Here is a 21610-nt window from a genome sequence, read left to right on the forward strand (position 1 = left end):
TTGAAGAAGTCATGATCTAACTAGTAAGCATTATGACTTCATAGGCATAAATGAAGACAGTCATCAAACTTTAGAAGTTTAAAGTATTGGCAGAACTGGAAATGTTTCTGTAACAGAGCTGTAATCTATGAACTTGTAGGTGAGAAGGTTTTCATTAACAGGAAATTAATTCCTCTTGTTCTATACTGTAGGAAAAATAGCCAGAGAAGGTTCGATTTCATAGAGTTAAAATGTGGAATGGAATTATAAATAGTTACTGCACCACTTTAAAATATTAATAGCCCAGTATTTAGCGTTGCTGCCTCCCAGTGCTTTGTTTTCTAGTTCAGTCTCTGGCTGTAGTATCTCCTGTGTGGAGTCTACATTTCATAGTTCATACCTGTGTCCACATAAGATTTTGCTGAGTGCTACAGTTTCCTCTCACATCCCCAAAGCATATTCAAATGCCCATATGACTGTTTGACATGTGTGACTGTTTACCTGCATTTTGCAACAGACTGTCATACAATCCAGAATTATTCCAAAAAACAGTACCTTGGTATGTAAAAACGTAACGAGGTGGATTTAAAGCAGTTTGAGAGTTTGACAGTTTATTCAAACAAATACACGCACTACATACACATAAACATATTTAAACAACAGCGTTTTTGTCCTATCAATAAAGACTTCATCAGATGACTTAACATATTCTGTTTACCATTTATATAACATCTAACATTTAAAATAAATCAATCAAACCTGTGCAAGCTTGCAGGAAATAAATAATTAATGATAGCGTTAAAACCATCTCACACTTTTCTACATTAAATAATCTAAAATCTTAAAATTCACTTGTATTAGGACATATTGTGAACATAATATAAAAAGGTTCAAAGCATAAAAAATATCAATTAAAACTCTTTTGCTATTAGTTTAAAAAGTAAAAACTTTTACCATCATAAATAAATAATTAAAAGGTTCTCCTTCATACTGCTTGGTCATGTTTGATGCAAAAGCACCTTCTAGTGGACAAAGTAAACAATGACATAAAACACATTATAACTTGGCAGATCTCATTTTAAATAGTGGTACTATGGAGATGTTGACATTTAAACCTGGGGTGTTTGCTGCCTCAAGAGTGATCTGCCACCATAATTCTCTAAACTCAATTCTCTCTTCCCATAATCCACCCATGGTTTCTCTTTTCACCTGTTCCAGTACATCATCATCTTCTTTCGGCTGTTCCCGTTAGGGGTCGCCACAGCGGATCATCTGTTTCCATTTCTTCCTGTCCTCTGCATCCTGCTCTGTCACACCAACCACCTGCATGTCCTCTCTCACCACATCCATAAACCTTATCTTAGGCCTTCCTCTTTTCCTGTTACCTGGTGGCTTCATCCTTAGCATCTTTTCCCCAATATACTCAGCATCCCTCCTCAGCACATGTCCAAACCAACGTAATCTTGCCTCTCTGGCTTTGTCTCCAAACCTTCCAACCTGGGCTGACCCTGTAATATACTTATTCCTAATCCTGTCCACCCTCGTCACACCCAGTGCAAATCTTAACATCTTTAACTCTGACACATCCAGCTCAAACTCCTGCCTTTTTGTCAATGCCACTGTCTCCAACTCATATAACATAGCTGGTCTCACTACCCTCTTGTCGAGCTTCCCTTTCACTCTTATTGGTACTCGTCTGTCACAAATCACTCCTGACACTCTTCTCCACCCACTCCATCCTGCCTGTACTCTCTTCTTCACCTCTCTTCCACACCCACCATTACTCTGAACTATTGATCCTAAGTATTTAAACTCATCCACCTTCGTCACTTCTACTGCTTGCATCCTCACCATTCCTCTATCCTCCCTCTCATTCACACACATATGTTCTGTCTTAGTCCTGCTGACCTTCATTCCTCTTCTCTCTAGAGCATATATCCATCTCTCCAGGGTAGTCTCCACCTGTTCCCTACTCTCACTACAGATCACAATGTCATCTGCAAACATCGTAGTCCATGGGGCCTCCTGTCTGATCTCGTCTGTCAACCTGTCCATCACCATGGCAAATAAGAAAGGGCTCAGAGCTGATCCTTGATGTAATCCCACCTGCACCTTTAACGCATCCGTTACTCCCACTGTAGACCTCACCGCTGTCACACTACGCTTGTACATATCCTGCACCACTCTTACATACTTTTCTGACACTCCCGGCTTCCTCATACAATACCACAACTCCTCTCTAGGCACCCTGTCACATGCTTTCTCTAAGTCTACAAAAACACAATGCAACTCCTTCTGACCTTCTCTGTACTTCTCCATCAACAATCTCAGAGCAAACATTGCATCTGTAGTGCTCTTTCCTGGCATGAAACCATACTGCTGATCACTAATCATCACGTCCCTTATTAACCTTGCTTCCACTACTCTTTCTCATAACTTCATGCTGTGACTGATCAATTTAATCCCTCTGTAGTTACTACAGCTCTGCACATCACCCTTATTCTTAAAAATCGGTACCAAAACACTTCTTCTCCTTTCCTCAGGCATCCTCTCACTTCCAAGAAATCTGCTTATGACATTCTTTTGTGTGTTTATATAGAGCATTACTCTCCTTTTTATCCAAAATGTCAAATTTGTGTTCATAGATCCTTCTTTTTAACTTGCGTTTGGTCTTTCCAATATAGAAGGTTCTACATTCTATACATGTTGCAAGACAGATTATCCCCATAGAGTCACAATTATAATAATTAGGTCCTACAACCCACTTATTCCTACTTTCAATAAAAACCTTGTCCACATTAACAATATTCCCACATTGGGAACAGTTTGCACATTCGTATGTTCCTTTCTTTCTTTTATTTACCCCTTGATTCTTACCATCACTTTCAAAAATGTTTTTCAAACTCTGCGAATTTTTATATACAAACTTCAAGGGTTCTTGACAAATCTATTCCATTCGGAACTAATAATTCTCTTTGTGGGTCCTGTTAAAGCATTATATTCTAGCACCAAAGCTCTACCATAACCATGCTCTTGATAATTAACTGTATTTTCCTGTTCATTCACAGGCCCATGAATCTTTCAAGATGGCTTTCCTTTTTGTCCATAACCTTTTGAGCTTATTGTCCACATATTTTGCTAATGGAAGGGTCTTAGACCCTTCCGCCGAAACAATGGGCCTTAGTGGGGGATCAGCTCCATCCTTATGTGTCTTAGGAATCCCAAACATGAAAGGTATCCTTGGATGAAATAAATGTTGATAGGCAGAATAAATTTAAGCCCATCTTGGGGAGCCTGTGAATGAACAGGAAAATACAGTTAATAATCAAGAGCATGGTTATGGTAGAGCTTTGGTGCTAGAATATAATGCTTTAACAGGACCCACAAAGAGAATTATTAGTTCAGAATGGAATAGATTTGTTAATATGTCGGATGTGGAAACGTTACCAAAAGAACCCTTGAAGTTTGTATATAAAAATTCGCAGAGTTTGAAAAACATTTTTGAAAGTGATGGTAAGAATCAAGGGATAAATAAAAGAAAGAAAGGAACATACGAATGTGCAAACTGTTCACAATGTGGGAATATTGTGAATGTGGACAAGGTTTTTATTGAAAGTAGGAATAAGTGGGTTGTAGGATATAATTATTATAATTGTGACTCTATGGGGATAATCTAACTTGCAACATGTATAGAATGTAGATCCTTCTATACTGGAAAGACCGAACGCAAGTTAAAAAGAAGGATCTCTGAACACAAATATGACATTTTGAATAAGAAAGAGAATAATGCTCTATATAAACACACAAAAGAATGTCATAAGGCAGATTTCATGTTTTTGTACAGGAACAGGTGAAAAGAGAAACCAGGGGTGGATTATAGGAAGAGAGAGAGAATTATGGTGGCAGATCACTCTGACCTCCTTAAAAAACTCCAGCTATACTCTGTCGCATATTGTTTACTCAGAGGCGATCTCTGCTTAACATACAAGGCCATGTCAAACCCAGTGCTGCTGGACATGCTACACTTAAAGAAATCCCAATCCCTCAGAGCTACACGCTCCAGGGATCTAAACCTTGTCATCACAATAAACAAAACATGCTGGAGGGATAGGTTCCTGACCCAGAGACTCCCCAGACTCTGGAATAGATTTCCCATACATGTCAAGCAGAGTGCCTCTTTGGCCCTCTTCAAAAGGAACCTTGACGATTGGATGGGAGAAAGGAAATTCACCCCGGGGATCACGTCAGTCACCCTGCTAGACAGGGGTCCAGGGAAGTAAATAGTGTGGGAAGAAACAGCCAGGGAATTGTTATGGCTAGGCTTGTATAGGCCCTAGGGCTGATAGCCTAGTACCAACCTATGAACTCTTGAGGCGGCAAACACCCCACGTTTAAATGACAACATATCCATAGTACCACTATTAAGAATGAGATCTGCCAAGTCATGTTTTATGCATGTCATTATTTACTTTGTCCACTAGAGGGTGCTTTTGCATAAAACATGACCAAGCAGTATGAAGGAGAACCTTTTAATTAATTAATCAGTTATGATGGTAAACGTTTTTACTTTTTAAACTAATAGCAAAAGTGAGTGTTTTAATTGATATTTTTATGCTTTGAACCTTTTTATATTATGTTCACAATATTATTTATAATATGTCTTAATACAAGTGAATTTTAACATTTTGGTGCTGTGGTAGCGTCGCCTCATAGCAAGACGTCCCGTTCGATTCTCAGAGCGTCTTCTGTGTGGAGGCATACGTGAATGGGGCTTGCCTTCATTGAAGGTTGAGCATCAGGGCTGGTAACCCGGTACGGAAAAATCCACTACCAATCATTAGTGGACCGGTGTTCCGCTGTGGCGACCCCTAACCGGGAAAAACCGAAAGACACAAACAAACAAGATTTAAAGTAGAAAAGTGTGACATGGTTTTAACTCTATCATTAATTATTTATTTCCTGCAAGCTTGCACAAGTTTGATTGGTTTATTTTAAATGTTAGAGGTTATATAACTGGTAAACAGAATATTTTCAGTAATATGATGAAGTCTTTATTGATGGGATGAAAACGCTGGTGTTTAAATGTGTTTGTGTGTGTATAGTGTGTGTATTTGTTGGAATAAACTCTCAAACTGCTTTAAATCCACCTCGTTACATTTTTACATATCAAGTCGGAATGTGTATGAATTATTTATTCATTTATTTATATGTTATTTATTAGGATAAATACTTTATTGATTGATTGATTAATTATATAATTATCTAATTTTTGTAAGTGGTATATAAAGACTTGTATTTGAAATTGTAAGTTATTCCTCTGAAGGCGAAGGCTGAGGTACCAGAATTGTAATAAAATTCAAAATCTTTATACAAGGTTGGCTGTTATTTTCATTGCTGAATCTTGAAGCTGTGTGGTACAATTTATTTTTGGAGGTGTTGGAGTTGTTTTTGTGGTTAATCATTATGTCCAGCAACGAAACAGCAGGACCACCTGGAAGTGCTAGGAATGGTGTTAATGCTTTGGACCTAGCTTCCATTTGGAAAGACAAAGAGAGGAGGTTAGCCTCCAATGACCCGTGGTTGTGTGTTAGCAAGGATCATACCATGAAATTTGATGAACTTGAAAAACTGATGGTTAAAGAAATGACGTTTTTTTATGACCTGACATTACTAGAGAAATATGTGAGTTCTAATATTACTGCAAAAAAGAACTTCTTGCGCGGAAGCAACTGCACGGCTGAAGAAAAACAAGCAGTTATGCAAAAGAGGCAGCCAGCAGACCAAATCCTGGTGAATAAGTGCATTTATTGAATAATGCAATAAAGACAGCAAAAGTACACAGACCGGTTTTGGCTGGTTAATACACACAGCCTTCCTCAATGTAAAAAAAGTCACTCAAGAACTGTCATTTAAATATCAGACAAAACAATGTGATTGGTTACACTTAAAACTGTTCATTTAATCCTGGTGGAAATAAACCACCTAACTTAATGATCCATTTTTTCTGTTTGGAACACAATAGAGAATGCCAGCTGGTTTTATTTTGTTTATTACCCTTGATAGTATCAATAATGGTAAATAAGAAATTGGCAGTTGGATGAACTACCTGATGTTTAAATAGAGCATTGTGTATTCTACCCTTCTTTATGTTACTGATATGTTCGGAGATCCTAAGTCTAAGTGGTCTGGACGATTGTCCCACATAAAATGCCCCACATGTGCATGTAGCCAGATAGATAACCCGATCTGTACTACAATTGGCAAAAAACCTAATGTCATACACTATGGGAGAGTTTTTGCTGGAAAATTGCTTAGTTTTGCATATTTTATTACAAATGACACAGTGACCACAAGGGTAACAGCCTAAAGGATGCCACCTGTGAGTGTGGTTTGAATCTGTTCCAATTTGATATGCTCATGTGTATGTTTATAATGATTGAAACAACTGCTTAAATTTCTTCCTTTTCTAAAAGAAAAAAGGCATTTATTGGGAATAATATCAGCTATTTCATGACCATATTGCAAGATGTTCCAATGCCTGTGTATACTCTGGATAAGATTATCTGAATTCCTACCATAGGTAGTAGTGAACCTGATTGGTTGTGAAACCATATTATCCTGCTCCTTGTAGGACAGTAACTCATCCCTGCTCATAGTGCCAACCTTGCTGCTGTCATCAAAAACATGGCCCATTTTGTAACCCCTACATCTGAATCTATTGGTAAGATCTCGACTTTGTTCCTGATATGAAGACTCATCGGAACAAATCCTTTTTATTCTGATGAATTGTGATTTAGGTATATTTTTGGCAATATGTGGTGGATGAAAACTCGATGCATGTAAGATGGTGTTGTACGCTGGATGCTTTCTATAAACTTTGGTCCCTAAAGTGTTGTCCGGTAATCTTGTGACTAAAACATCCAAGAAAGTAATGACATTGGTGTCATAATGTAATGTAAACTGAAGACCCCATTTGTTATTGTTTAAATATGCCAAAAATTCAAACAATTCAGCAAGATCCCCTGTCCATATTGACCAACTCTCCAAATATCCAATTGATTCAGAAACATGTTGTTATGTTTATTGTAAATAAGATCTTCTTCAACATAAGCCATGAATAAATCGGCATAAATGAGGGCAAAGGATGACCCCATAGCCGTTCCTTTGGTCTGCCAATAACAAGTTTCTTGGTAAAAAAAGACATTATTTGTTAATACATGAGCAGCCATATCAAGCAAAAATTCATTATATTCAATAGAATATAAACCAGAAATATTCAACCAGTAGGACAATGCCTCAAGACCACCAGAGTGAGGAATGTTAGTATAAAGGGCACTAACATCAAAGGTACACATACGCCATTCTGGTTCAAGTTGTGAGTCAGAAATAATTTGTAAAAAATTAGTTGTGTCACGTAAACGTGACCATATCAGAGACAACAAAGGTTTGATTTGTTTGGTGAGAAAAAGGGACAACGGTTCGGTAATATAACCCCTACCTGACACAATAGGCCTACCTGGGGGATGAATGGGATCTTTATGAATCTTAGGCAAGAAGTAAATATATTGGTTCTTGGGATCATGAACCAAAAGTTGTTGCATCAAATCATTATCAATGATAAACGCTTCTTTAGCATGCAACAAAAACTCCTCAATTTCTTTTTTAAATTTCATGGTGGGATTCATAACCATCTCAGCATAATATTTCCTATCGGATAATTGTCTCTTAGCTTCTTGGTCATAGTTGAGCCAATTTGAAATCACGACAGCTCCACCTTTGTCAGCTGAAATAATAACAATCTCATGATTATTCTGTAAATCTTCTATAGCATGTTTTTCTGAAATAGAAATATTATTAAATTTCAAACGAGATTCTGATCTTACATAATGTAGATCTTTGAGAATGTTCTTCTGAAATTGTAAAACAGCAGGATCCATGGGGGGAGAAAATTGTGATTGGTGCTAAACAAATTTGTCAGAAACACTGTTGTTATTAGATAAACCAAAAAATAATCTCAAATTAAGCAATCTACAATAGGATGCAACATCTTGTGCAAAAGAATCTTCAGGAACAAAAACACCTGGTACAAATGTTAAACCTTTATTGAGAACACTCAACTCAGTTGGTGTTAAAACATGGTCTGATAAATTTAAGACATTTTGGTCTAATATTACTCCCAGGGGACTCAGGGTGGATCGATTGCCTGCCTATGAGTTCACTGAGGATGAATCAGATCTTCTGGCAGAATGGAAGGAAATTTCCCTACAATGTACCTTGAATTGGTTGCGGGTACTTATTAGGCGTAATGAGAGAACGCTTAATAAGGTATGTTCTGATATTATGGAATTGCAAAACACTCTTATTCATAGTTTGCTTGAGGGTGACTTTGAGCAGAATTTAACTGAAATAAAATTAAGGGTGTCTAAAATTGAAATGCAAGTTATTCAACGGAAGAAAAAGAAATGTGTACGCGATACCAATGACTATAGTACAGGTAACATTTTTTCTTGGCAATATGGCTTTAAGAAGGGGCGGGGTAGATCTGCTTCAAAATACAGCAGAAGCAGATCTCGCGGCCCTAGGGACACTTCCGGTTCATCGGTGGAGATGAGTTTGGCGGGAAGGAAAAGTGTTTCCTTTGAGGAGTCAAATTTGGAGGTCTCATCAGGTTCCAATAGTTCTAAAGAGACTATAATCACCGATAAGCAGAGCCCAACTCAAAAGAAAAGGCCGCAATCGGCGTTTTCAAGCCAAAAGAAAGAAGAATTGATTTTTTACCAGTAGGACGAGGAATTGTTGATTGTGGACATTTATTTGGTGATGGTGGTGGGTTTGCATTCGTTTTAGACGAGCATTTGTTAGATACAGGTGAGAATTTAAATATTATTAATTTGTCTGATTTAAATATTACTGACACAACGAAAAAAGTATTATATAAAGGGACGAAGTTTGTTCCTACATATGTGCCCTCTCTCGCCGATGTTATTCTGGAGGTCAGAGAGTTTTGTAGGAAATTGCATCTCAAAGTATATTTTGCTAACAAGGAAAGTGTGTCTAAAATTGATGCAAATGAAGCAATGGTATTGAATGACATTTCTGTTTTTGAAAATTCATTACTGGATATGTTTATTTATGAAAATGAATTTTTAGACATTTACCAGGAGGTGGAAACTGATATGTTTTCTGATGGTAATTTTGAATTTCATACAGGTTATGGAAAGTTTAATGTTCCCAAAGTACCATATGTAAGTGAATTTGTTCCACCAAGATTGAACAATAGTATTAATGTCTTTGAAAAAACCTTAAGCAAGCAATTAATGAAGGATTTTGTATTCTTTAAAAAACATTTAGTGGAATACAATTTGTCAAGGGTAGAATGGCAAGCTTTTTGTGAGTTGAGGGAGAATTGTGAGAAATATGTCATTATGGAATCTGACAAAGGTGGTAATTTTGCCCAGGGAGAAATACAATTCTATAGTCTTAGATATTTTATCTGATACAAATACTTATGTTTGCTTGCCTTCTAACCCCATAGGAGAATTTAATGATGCTTTATTTGAGGTTTTGGAAAGAGGTGAACGCTTGGGTTTTTTTACATCCATGGATGTTAAGAAATTGTTCATCAAAAAGCCAAGGGATGCTAGATTTTTTATTTTGCCAAAAGTATACAAGGATTTGAAAAATCCACCAGGACGTCCGATTGTTTCAGGAAGACATGCTTTTTTACATAATGTTGGCTTGTTTTTGCAATCGGTATTGGAGGTATATCTTTCAAGGATACCCTCACATGTTAAAAACACTAAGGAAGTATGTAATTCCTTTAAGGAAGTCACTTGGGAGAACAATTTCTACTGGATGAGCATGGATGTTAAGTCTTTGTATACAAGTGTGTGTGTGTGTCTTTCGCTTTTTTTTCAGGAGGTCGCCACAGCGAAACTCCGTCCGCTAAATGATTGGCAGTAGAGTTTACATGCTGGCTTGCCGGGCTTCCAACGCACACGGCACTTTCAGCGTTCACCCATTCACGCGTACAGCAGCACAGCAGACGCTTTTAACTGAGAATCGAGCGAGGCACGCAGGCGACAGCGGGCGCAAGAGCACCACCACCGCAGTGTATACAAGTATTAGTATTAAATGGGGCCTGGAAGCAGTGGGTAAACTGCTGGGTGAGGGTCCAGGAACTACTTACATCATTAACCTTTTAAAGTTTTGTCTTACTCATAATTATTTTGAGTTTGAAAAAAAAAATTTTTGCAAAAAGAAGGTACGGCAATGGGTGCCTGCTTTGCTCCCTCTTATGCCATTATTTTTATGGGATATTTTGAAAATCTGTTTGTTTATTCAAAACAGAGTGGTTAAATATGAGAGATTTATAGATGACCTCTTGTTTTTGTGTAAAGGAGATCCCAGGGAATTTGAAGATTTTGTGTCTGGCCTTAAGATGAACCCATGTGATTTAGATTTTACTTTTATTATAGGTGGCAATAATATTCAGTATTTGGATATAGAATTTTATGTGGGGTTGAATGGCAAGATTCAATATAAACCTTTTCATAAATACACAGCAGTTAATAATTTTCTACATGCATCTAGTATGCATAGTGTCCACCTTATTGATTCTTTACCTTGCGGGGAATTCAAACGTATTGCATGTAATACTTCTGACAGGAATAATATTATGTTGGAATTTGATAGAGTGTATCAGAAGCTTTGTGCTAGGGGTTATTCTGATGAAAGTGTAAATTTTGCTAGATTAAAGGTGGAAAGAGAATTGGGCTTAAGGCATAATGAATTCAGTTCTTGGAATAGGAAACATAAAAACAATGGAAGAAACAAGAGGGGTAAGGATGAAAAGGCAATGGATGACAGGGACCAAATATTTTTTGTTTCCAGATTTTCAGGATTTTCCCATATTTTTAGAAGTACAGTATTGGCATTGTGGCCTATCATTATGAATGATGATGGCTTAAAGGATATTATTCCAAGGAAATTGACATTTTCTTTTGGGAGGTTTCAAAATTTAAAAGAATTAGCAAGAAGTAAGAAAAACAGGGTTAAGGTAGCAAATGCAGGTGCCCATGCTTGTGGAAGATGTAAGGTATGCAATAAGATCAGGAACCTAGATGGGACTAGAATTAATGTTTTTTTATATAATGCCAGGGATTATTTTGATTGCAATTCTTTTGGGGTTGTTTATGTTATCGGGTGCAACTGTCCAGTACCAAAATGGTATGTAGGACAGACAAAACGTAAGGTTAAAACAAGAATTTTAGAACATCTGGGGGATTTTAGAAATTCAAGATTAGATAGCCCGGTAGCTAGTCACTTCCATAAAGAACATGGGGGTGCAGTTAAGGACTTAATTTTTAGTGTTGTAGCTAAACCTTATGGGTCAATGGAGTTTGACAATAATTTTCTAAAAAGATTATTAAATTTGGAGTCTAGATATATTATTAATTTTAATACTCTTTTTCCAAATGGTATGAATTTGGAAATTTGAATGTTAAATATGAAAAATGAATCAAGTTGGAATGTGTATGAATTATTTATTCATTTATTTATATGTTATTTATTAGGATAAATACTTTATTGATTGATTAATTATATAATTATCTAATTTTTGTAAGTGGTATATAAAGACTTGTATTTCAAATTGTAAGTTATTCCACTGAAGGCGAAGTCCGAGGTACCAGAATTGTAATAAAACTCAAAATCTTTCTACAAGGTTGGCTGTTATTTTCATTGCTGAATCTTGGAGCTGTGTGGTACAATTTATTTTTGGAGGTGTTGGAGTTGTTTTTGAAGTAAATAGTGTGGGAAGAAACAGCCAGGGAATTGTTATGGCTAGGCTTGTATAGGCCCTAGGGCTGATAGCCTAGTACCAACCTATGAACTCTTGACGTGGCAAACACCCCACGTTTAAATGACACCATATCCATAGTACCATTATTAAGAATGAGATCTGCCAAGTTATGTTTTATGAATGCCATTGTTTACTTTGTCCACTAGAGGGTGCTTTTGCATAAAACATGACCAAGCAGTATGAAGGAGAACCTTTTAATTAATTAATTAATTATGATGGTAAACGTTTTTACTTTTTAAACTAATAGCAAAAGTAAGAGTTTTAATTGATATTTTTATGCTTTGAACCGTTTTATATTATGTTCACAATATTATTCATAATATGTCTTAATACAAGTGAATTTTAACATCTTGGTGCTGTGGTAGCGTTGTCGCCTCATAGCAAGACGTTGTCCCATTCGATTCTCAGCTAGAGCGTCTTCTGTGTGGAGGCATACGTGAATGGGGCTTGCCTTCGTTGAAGGTTGTGCGTCAGGGCTGGTAACCCGGTACGTAAAAATCCACTACCAATCATTAGCGGACCGGAGTTCCGCTGTGGCAACCCCTAACCGGGAAAAACCGAAAGACACAAACAAACAAGATTTAAAGTAGAAAAGGGTGACATATTTCCTGCAAGCTTGCACAGGTTTGATTGGTTTATTTTAAATGTTAGAGGTTATATAACTGGTAAACAGAATATTTTCAGTAATATGATGAAGTCTTTATTGATGGGATGAAAACGCTGGTGTCTAAATGCGTTTGTGTGTGTATAGTGTGTGTATTTGTTGGAATAAACTCTCAAACTGCTTTAAATCCACCTCGTTACATTTTTACATACCAAGGTACTGTTTTTTTGGATTACTGATCACTTTTCAGTACCCTGCTTATACATTTTTGCTTTACAATCCAGAATTAGTTACCCTGTCTTGAACCACTTACTGCCAGTTTAGGCTCTAACTTCCATATGTCTCAGAGCTAGAAAAAACAGGTATCGGAGAATGAATGAATAAAAGCTTTCCACACTGTTAATCCAGATGTCTGCCCATGGTTAAGATTTCATACATGATGAGCCTAGTACTGTGTTAATCTGTAGAATTTTGTTTGGATAAACCATCAAATCAGTGATAGCACTTGGATGCCCTGTGCTATTTAGCTCATATATATAAGAAAATTTAACAATCAATTTCTTCTTCTTCTTTCAGAGAATGAAAACAATGTCCTAACAAAGGAGGATGGAAAATTAGAATTTCATGAAAATGGTCACAGTGAACCACAGCACGCAACATGGAATAACTTAGGGATGGAAGTGCAGGAAAGACAAATGGGTCAAACTTTTGAGCCTGATTTTCCCCAGCTGGAAGAATCAGACTTTCTGCCATCAGTGAGGCTTGCTTTCTTTCTTCTCCTTGTGTTTACAGTTGTGTCATACTTCCTGGCAGACTGCAGCAGTAATCCTGCTGTTCCTTTGAACCACACTTCTTTTAAATTACACAGTTGTCAGCTCCGAGAGTGCAAAAGAAATGAGCAACGCTTTTTATTTCCAAGTCAAACGGAGGCAACATGGAGGACACTGGATGAAGCTCTGAATCACTATCACAGAATGGCTTCCAGCAATTCAAGGCTTGGACTTATAGTTATTGGGCAGGGACAGGCACGAAATACTGTATTTTGCTTTTCCAAAACTATTCTCTCTTTGTTAGTTATGACTGAGCATTCTACTTTTCATGAAGTGAAAACTAAGATATTGGACTACAGCAATTCCCTTCTAAGTTGGAACAGTTCACAGGAGATTGCGAAACAAATGATCACAATTGCCATAATTTTACAGAGAGCACGACACTCACCATACGGATTAAGTGTTTGCCTTCAGCACTCCTCTGATGGAAATCCACTTGTCCTAAAGACAGTTACAGCAATGTTGCCTAATAACCTGGAGACCAGTGAGGAATGTTTCCTCCAAAACATTGCATCTGCCTTAGTGTCACAGATCTCGATTATAATGCGTCACACAGCTACAGCTAAGTCTAATATTTCTGTGATCGAATCAGAGAGTTTATCCATATTGTTTGTGAAACCAGAGGATTCTTTGGAGCACGGGTTTTCCTGCTAATGGGGTTTTGCTTTTACTGTTTACATAAATCATAATGAAGTTGAGTTATCCTTCACATGTGGTGTTTTGTAATGTTACAAATAAATTCTTGTATGACTATGTGCAAGGAAGCAGGTATATAAAATGGTTTGCACTTTTCCACACCAGAAAATAATAACAGCATCTTACCTCTGCTCAAATTTATGCTGCAGAGACATGTACACAAAACATCCTAAGCAATACGTTTTCACGCTAGCTTCAGATTCTTAAGTTACTGAAATTTAATATATGACATTTATGAACAGGCTACATTTCAGGAACAGCCACGAGACAATACTTCACACTTTTTTAAAAACTTATTTGCATATAACTGTTGCCAAAACTACTAAATGTAGAGAGGTCAGTGCCTGGTATGGCTGTTTTTCATAGATCTCTGTATATGGGGGTATATAAAGATAACTGGTCTTTAATGTTCATTTACAAATGTCAGTAAGTTGCTCTGTTTTTTTCAGCTATGCAAATTTAAGTTATAGTTTTATAGTGAATATGCTTACTTTTGAGCAAGGTTACTGGCAAGTGTGAATGTTTTCCAATTAGAAGTTATCTGGAAATGATCTACTACACAGGAAATCATTCTGCAATGCGCTTTAGCTGCTGCAGAGGGATCAGTTAATCATTCATTGCCTTCCTTCACACACTGTCACATATTCTGTAGTTTTAATAACACCTACAGGAATGGGTCAAGCACTACTCTTCAGGAAAATCCACACTGTTGTAATGATGACATTTTAATAATTTGATATCTGCTAGTTATACAGTATTTCTGGATTATGTATATAGCAGTTAGTCATACTGTAAAGCATGACAAGTCTAATAATCCATGTTGGTTGTCATTAACTGCTATTTATTTTGAGAATTTCTCTGAACAATGCTATTTAACATAAGCCACCCTTTAGGTCAGTGGGTATTAGTGTTGCTAGAGTGAGTCCTGAAACAGAGACTGAATAACTGTTCCATTTGAGCAGTAGTTGGATTTGCATAGACTACCTGGGCTAATGTATGGCTACAGCTGGTTAATACACCTAATCAATGGGAAGCCAGTTACAGTTATCTTCTTCACAAGAGAAAACATTAGGGTATGTGTAGCAAAGCAGACCTGGCAGAAATCAGAGTTCACCCTTTGTGCACTAATGTCACAGAACTCAGAGAAACAGATTAGCACAGCTGTTATGTTCCATTATCTTGTATATTCAGGAGTAAGCATGACTACAAGAATAAGAACACGTCATTCAGGCATATTTTAATCACTGGTGATAAGAAAAAATTAAGTTAAGAGACCGAGGATACATGAGGTAATCTCCCCATCCTAGTAAAGACTAATGGCTGTAGTCTGCAAAGATTAATAAAAGGTTCTTGGTGAGGATCCAGATGTGACATTAGCCATTTACACATGATCACATTATCCTAATTTGGTAGGAGATAAAGAACACCATCAATTACATAAACAGTCTTAAGTTCAAATATGCATACAGTGGTGTGGATGTCATTTGCTGTTACTACTGATATACATCTCATGATGTGTGCACAAGGCAAGAGAGATCACACATGAAATGGTCTACCATCCTTTTTGACTGTACAGAATCAGACAGCTGGCTTGTCTATTTTCTGAAGTTGTTACCATTATTCTGGTTGTGGAAAACTATCACACTGTTTATTTGCACTTAAATTAAGGACTGCCTATTAAAAATAAAGTAGGCAAAATGATATACAGGAATCCTAAATACATATTCCTATCTGATAAACTCATGTGGCATAGTTGTGAAACTGTCTTCTAAAATTATTTGTCATTTAGTGATACATTTGTCACTACCGTTTAAATAAATCTGACTTTCCTAAGTATTAGTGAAGGTTTGAGTCTCAGTTAGGGTACATTTTATGTGGTATCTACATGCTCCAACTGTGTCTAGGTTGGTTTTCATTGGGTGCTGTAGAGCGTTCACTCATCCCAAATACATGTCAGTGGGTAAATTGTTGATCTTTAAAATGCTTGTAGGTATGCATGTGCTGTGTGGGTGCATCCTGCTGTGGATCAACATAATATTCAGGATTGGTTCTCTACCCTGCTCCCACATAACCCTCAATAAGTTAAAGTAGGTATGAGAGAACGTTTTAATGAATGAAAAAGTGCAAGCCATTTTAACGTGCACCATTTTATTTCAAGATTCATAGAAAAAGTTGTTGATGCAACACAGGTATTCACATCTTCTCAGTCTGGTAAGTAGATTTTAGTTTAATATTAATGTGAAATACAAGGACACATCAGACCAATAAGGAGGACAATATGGTTTCTAATGCTGAACCCTGTAACATTATGCAGTGATCTACAACTGATTTGTAAAACTGGCCATCTAAATGGAGTGATCTACAACTGATTTGTAAAACTGGCCATCTAAATGTTTATCTATCACAGATATAAATTAAAATAAAGATATGTATTTTTACTGCCTCTTACCCATCTGACTGCTGAACAGTGGTTCTCATCCTGATAGGCTAAAGTCCTTATCTGAGTGTTGTGAACAATTTAGGCAGTGGTCTGTTTACCTAGTACTGCATTTTGTTGCATTCACTTTAATGAGGATACAAATATATTTGGAGAATGTCTACGGTATGTCCTCTCCACTTAACAAAATATTTAATTCACTGGCTGGTTTTATTCCCTACCCACCCCCCCCTCACTGAGTACATTATTACACATAAGACAGTATATTTCAGGCTCACAAAAAATGACCTGTTTTTTTTTTTTCAAACAGATCAGTGATTTTCCTAATTACATTTATTTATTTAACTGTAGACTGCCTAAATTAAAGCTACATATATTCATTAGATCAGGAATGAAAATATCCATTATATAGTTCCATTACTGTAGCGTGCTGCATGAGTAACAAGTAAATGTTGCTACACATGTACTCTAAATATGTAGTCGTTTGGCAGTTATCACTGTTATGTGAAAAAAAAGAAGATAAACAGTAAAAACGCCCAAAACTATAAATGAAATTTAAATTTGGGAACAAGGCTTAAAAGAAAGATAGAAGGGGATAACCATTTGAAGAATCAGGATCTTCTATAGTGTGTCCTGAAACACAGAGAACAAATGTCTCAGAACATTCCCTTTTCCCAAGGTACAGCAATGTGATATAGATATATTGATGTGTGTGTCTATGTGGTAACAGTTACAAATAGTGAATGGCACTTAAGTCAATACATGATACAACTTATTGACTCATATTTTGTTGAGTGTGTTACAGTAGTGAAAAAAACTACTTGACCTTGCAGGACTCATGTTAAAGCCCAACGGAGTAGTAACATATATGCTGTTAAATGAGTTCAGGTGTGAATAAAAATCTTAAAATATATGTCTATTATAAGAAAAAACAGTCATTCATAATCTCCAAAAATGCAGTCTTCACTATTAATAGAATCATATCACCATGAAGAAGACATCCCTAAACAGATACTGACTTTTTGTGATATGCAATCTAATGGCATACCTTAGGGATGGAGGAAAAAAAGCAGCATCCCAGAAGTAAAAGAATAAAATCCTGAACTGCAGCCCCATCTAAATTTGAAAACAGTAGAATAAAAAATTAAACATGCTGCATATAAAGAAAATAGTCAAACTTGATGGCAATGCAATAAACTACACTTGTGTTAAATATTATACCACATTACTATAAGCAAGTCTGCTAGCATACACCGGTACAGTACAGTGCATTTGATCTTCATGCAGGAAATAACAGAATTGTTTAAGAGGAAGGAAAATCCTATTTAAATATACCATTATATGAAATAAACACACTCCTACTATATACAGCATCCATACGCAAATTTTGCTGCTTATAAGGCTCTTCTTTTTTTAGTGTAACAAATTTACTTCTGTGGTGATCGTGTGAATTGCTGTGTTTTCTCTCATGCTTACAGTTTTAACTTTTGGAGAAATTATTTCACTTGCTTTATCCATGTATGGTATGCCCTTCTGGATGTTGTATCTCAGCTGTGGGTAAACTCAACAATATCCATTGATGAGTGGCACTTTTTGCATTAACGTATCCTCTTACTTCTTTTATCACAGGAATTTTTCCATACACTCTTTGGATCATCATGCATTTATCCATTCATATGAACATTTTTGGAACTTTTGAAGTACTAAATTTAGTCTAACTCAGGTAACATCAAAAGATAATGAGTACATGTGCTGTTTGTCATAAAATTAATTACAGAATTAGAGGTTTTTCATTCACAGATACCATTTAGATGACTAAATTGGAAAGGAAAGAAGTTTTAGCAGAGAGTTGTGAATAACTTTCAGACAAGCGACAGGATACAATGAACATAAAAGTTATTCAGCATGAAATATCGTTAAAATAAATTTGATTAACATCTATTTACTTTTTATGTTTTTGGTTATTGAGCAAAAAGGAGAAACGTGGTTTTCCTCATTTCTGAATAGTGTGAGCACATTTAAAACACAAGTTAATATGTACAGAATTAGTGGAGTTACCCCATATTTATTTTATAAGTTGGCAACAGTACAGATATCTATATTTCCCAAAAATCAGTAAAACTGCAAATGTTGTTCAACATACAGTAATCTGCAAAATCATATTTTTCACATTTTCAGAAGCTGGGCAATATCAAAGAACAGAATTTAGATTATTTCATTCAAAATTTAAATTTGTAGGGTACATTTGAGAAAGGAATATTTTATTTTGCAGTATCCTCTCACTTTCAGTAACTTTTATTAATTCAAAAATGCAAATAAAAAATGTTTTTGCAGTGTTTTCTTTCAACAAATGCTGTAAGATTTTTGCAGCTTCCTTCTTACCTATATGAATTGCACGGTGGTTAACTATAAAATGATTCACTTGACTTGTACTGCGACCTTTTCTGATTCACTTGTGGCTTTATCACTTAGGAGGGTAAGGTTTCACATACAAAAATTATATATATGATAAAGACTTAATGGACATCAGAGACTTTGGTGTGTGTGTGTGTGTGTAGATATAACCATTCTAGTAATATAAGGGAAGCTCACAAATGATCTGTGAAGACTGGTTGAACAATATTTTTTCTATTTATGTGCAAGTATACCAAAGGAATGGAAAGCAGATTCTAGTAATAATTAAAGTGGCAATTGGTTAATCACAATAATATGACATTTTTTTTCAAAATTTAAAAATCTCAGAGTACAGTGTTTTATGTATGGACAAACCTCACAAATCCCATGTAGGAGGTGATTCCCTGCATCACGAAAACTATTACAATCATCGCTGAATTCACTGCACATCAGAGAAAAGAGCAATTTCCAGGATATGCATTGTGGCAAAATATTTTTCCAGGATATGCATTGTGGCAATTTTTTTTTTTTTTCTATGACTGATGAAGTGACACTTGACCAAAAGGGATTTGCTTTGATTCAGCGGATGGATATGAAAAACAGATTCTGTATTTCTGTTGCTTGACACTTTTTTCAAGAACAAAATTGTATGCTGCTTGATTTGGGTACTGTATAAATATAGAATAAAAGCTTTATATTCAGTTTGTACTGTGAAAATTTTGTTTTGTATAAAAATCTGAGAAACTTTATATTTCTATGTTTTGTAAGATTTTTACATTTTGAAATAAAATAATTTTCACATTATTAAAACAGTGTCTCCTTTTATTTTTTGTTTAATGTTCATTTAATAACAGGGTTTACGAATGTGAATTTCAAAATCTGCTACTAGACTTTTTTTCTTGATACCATTACCCCCATCACTACTGTAACTGATCAGAATCAGATTAAAAGTCCTATAATTTATTTTTGCTTTATGTACTTTTTTTATTATATGCCTTCATTTTGTTTCACTCTAGTGGACACATGCAATAGTGGTATTAATGTAACATACTACAGCATGACTAGCATTATTAATAAATAAATCCTTCTTAAAGCCTGATACAACTTGTAAGAACAGGCCTCACTGAAAGTCTTTCAGTTCACCTACTCCATGCAGACGTACATCAGAAAGTCACCAACAGCCAGATTGTTTTCAATCACATATTCATAACCTAGGTTTTGACAAAAATGTTTTGATGATTGGTGACTCAGTTGTTAGGTATGCAGATTCTCCTGCCTTTCAGGAGCCAGGATGACAGATTTTACAAGGACCATCAAGACTCTTTCCCAAGAGAAGTATTTATTATTTATTTTATTACATTTGTTAACTGGGTAGTACCCATTTTCAGTGGAGACCCAGGGAGAAAAGCTCCATAAATAGTACAATACAAACAAACAAAAAACCTTAGTAACTTGTATACTGATAAATTCAAGTAACAGACAATAAAAATATATACAAAGAAAATATAAAAATCAGATCTGAGACAGACTATTCAGACAATTACAATTAGGAGCAAAGTACATATGAAGAGATGTATGTAGATCAGCAAGAACTGAGTGTTGAGCTGAAGAGGCTTAAGCAAATTAAGTGAATTGAGAACGTTAATTGGAGATGAAGAGGGGAACATCAGGAAATATAGTATGTAGAAGTGGACAAGAAGGTGGGAATAGTAATGGAGGTGGTTAAGAAATTTGCCTGATGTGTGGCAAGAGTGCCATCAATAAATAGCAATGAGAAATGGCAGTTGGAGATGTACAGGGGAACAGGTGTAGCTGTTAGGCAACATGAAAAAAAATTGAACGTTTAGGTGGTGACTATGATGTGGTAGTGGTCCGTATGAGAATGAATGCCTAGGGGCAGAAGACCATAAGAGTCACTCAGAGATACATTATGGAGCATTCTAGTATGTGATGGATGGATTCTGAGTAGAATCCTTACCTCACCAAGAATAATAATAAAGTAATCTGGTGATAAATCCAGCAAAAATAAATGAACACAGGCAAAGGAAACTGCCAATGACTTTCAACACAGGGGTTTGAATATAAGTGAAGTCACTAACAAAAAAAACATACCAAGAATGAAAATCACGTGGCACCACAGGACCCGGAAGCACGTAAACAAAGGCTTTCAAAATAGGCAGATGAAGAAATCAAACAGCTGCTAGGTCTCCAAAAAGATCCTTTAATGTAACCAGGCAAAGTAAACATTTTAACTGTGGATCCAAGGGTGTGGTCTATCTTGGTTGCTGTGTTACGTGCCATGCTTTTTACATTGGGAAAACCGAAAGGGTGTTTAGGAACACTTCAATGACATCCATGTAAGGAAGGAAAGTAATGCCTTTTATAAACACTCCTTGACGTGTAAGGACATGGACATAAAGTTTATGGTGTTGGAACAGGTACAACCGGATATAAGAGGGGGTAGTTGGGAGTCAAAATTAGAATACCGTGAGCTATTTTGGCAGCTGCGGTTAGACGCTACTAGATACCCAGGTCTGAATGACACCCTTAACATCACTAGTGTTTTGAAATTGAGGTAAGCTCGTCTATAACACAGTTTAGCACAACATGACATCTATTGATGTTAAGTTGTCTATCTCGCCTTCATTCTTGCTGGATGGGTTCGGAGCCGACCTCGGCTCTGACTCGGCCACTCTAAAAGCTCGAGAGTTGGTTCCACCGGCTCGAGGCTGCCCCTATATCCCACAATGCTAGGCGTGAATTACCTCAGATCTCGTTTGCCGCTACAGCGATCGAGGTGTTGTTTT

General features: G+C 36.3%; 1 protein-coding gene across 1 annotated transcript in view; it reads left to right on the plus strand.

The window, feature by feature from the left end:
- Window positions 1-18713, plus strand: part of LOC122790284 — a 388810-nt gene extending 370097 nt beyond the window's left edge. The window contains exon 3 of the mRNA XM_044057786.1: window positions 13023-18713. Within this exon, the coding sequence (XP_043913721.1) occupies window positions 13023-13930 (908 nt within the window). The 3' untranslated portion in view covers window positions 13931-18713. The remainder of the gene's footprint in view (window positions 1-13022) is intronic.
- Window positions 18714-21610: the final 2897 nt, after the last annotated feature.

Source organism: Protopterus annectens, chromosome 16.part0 (genome assembly GCF_019279795.1).
Source record: "Protopterus annectens isolate FY-2018-M chromosome 16.part0, PAN1.0, whole genome shotgun sequence".
NCBI classification, from domain to species: Eukaryota; Metazoa; Chordata; order Ceratodontiformes; family Protopteridae; genus Protopterus; species Protopterus annectens.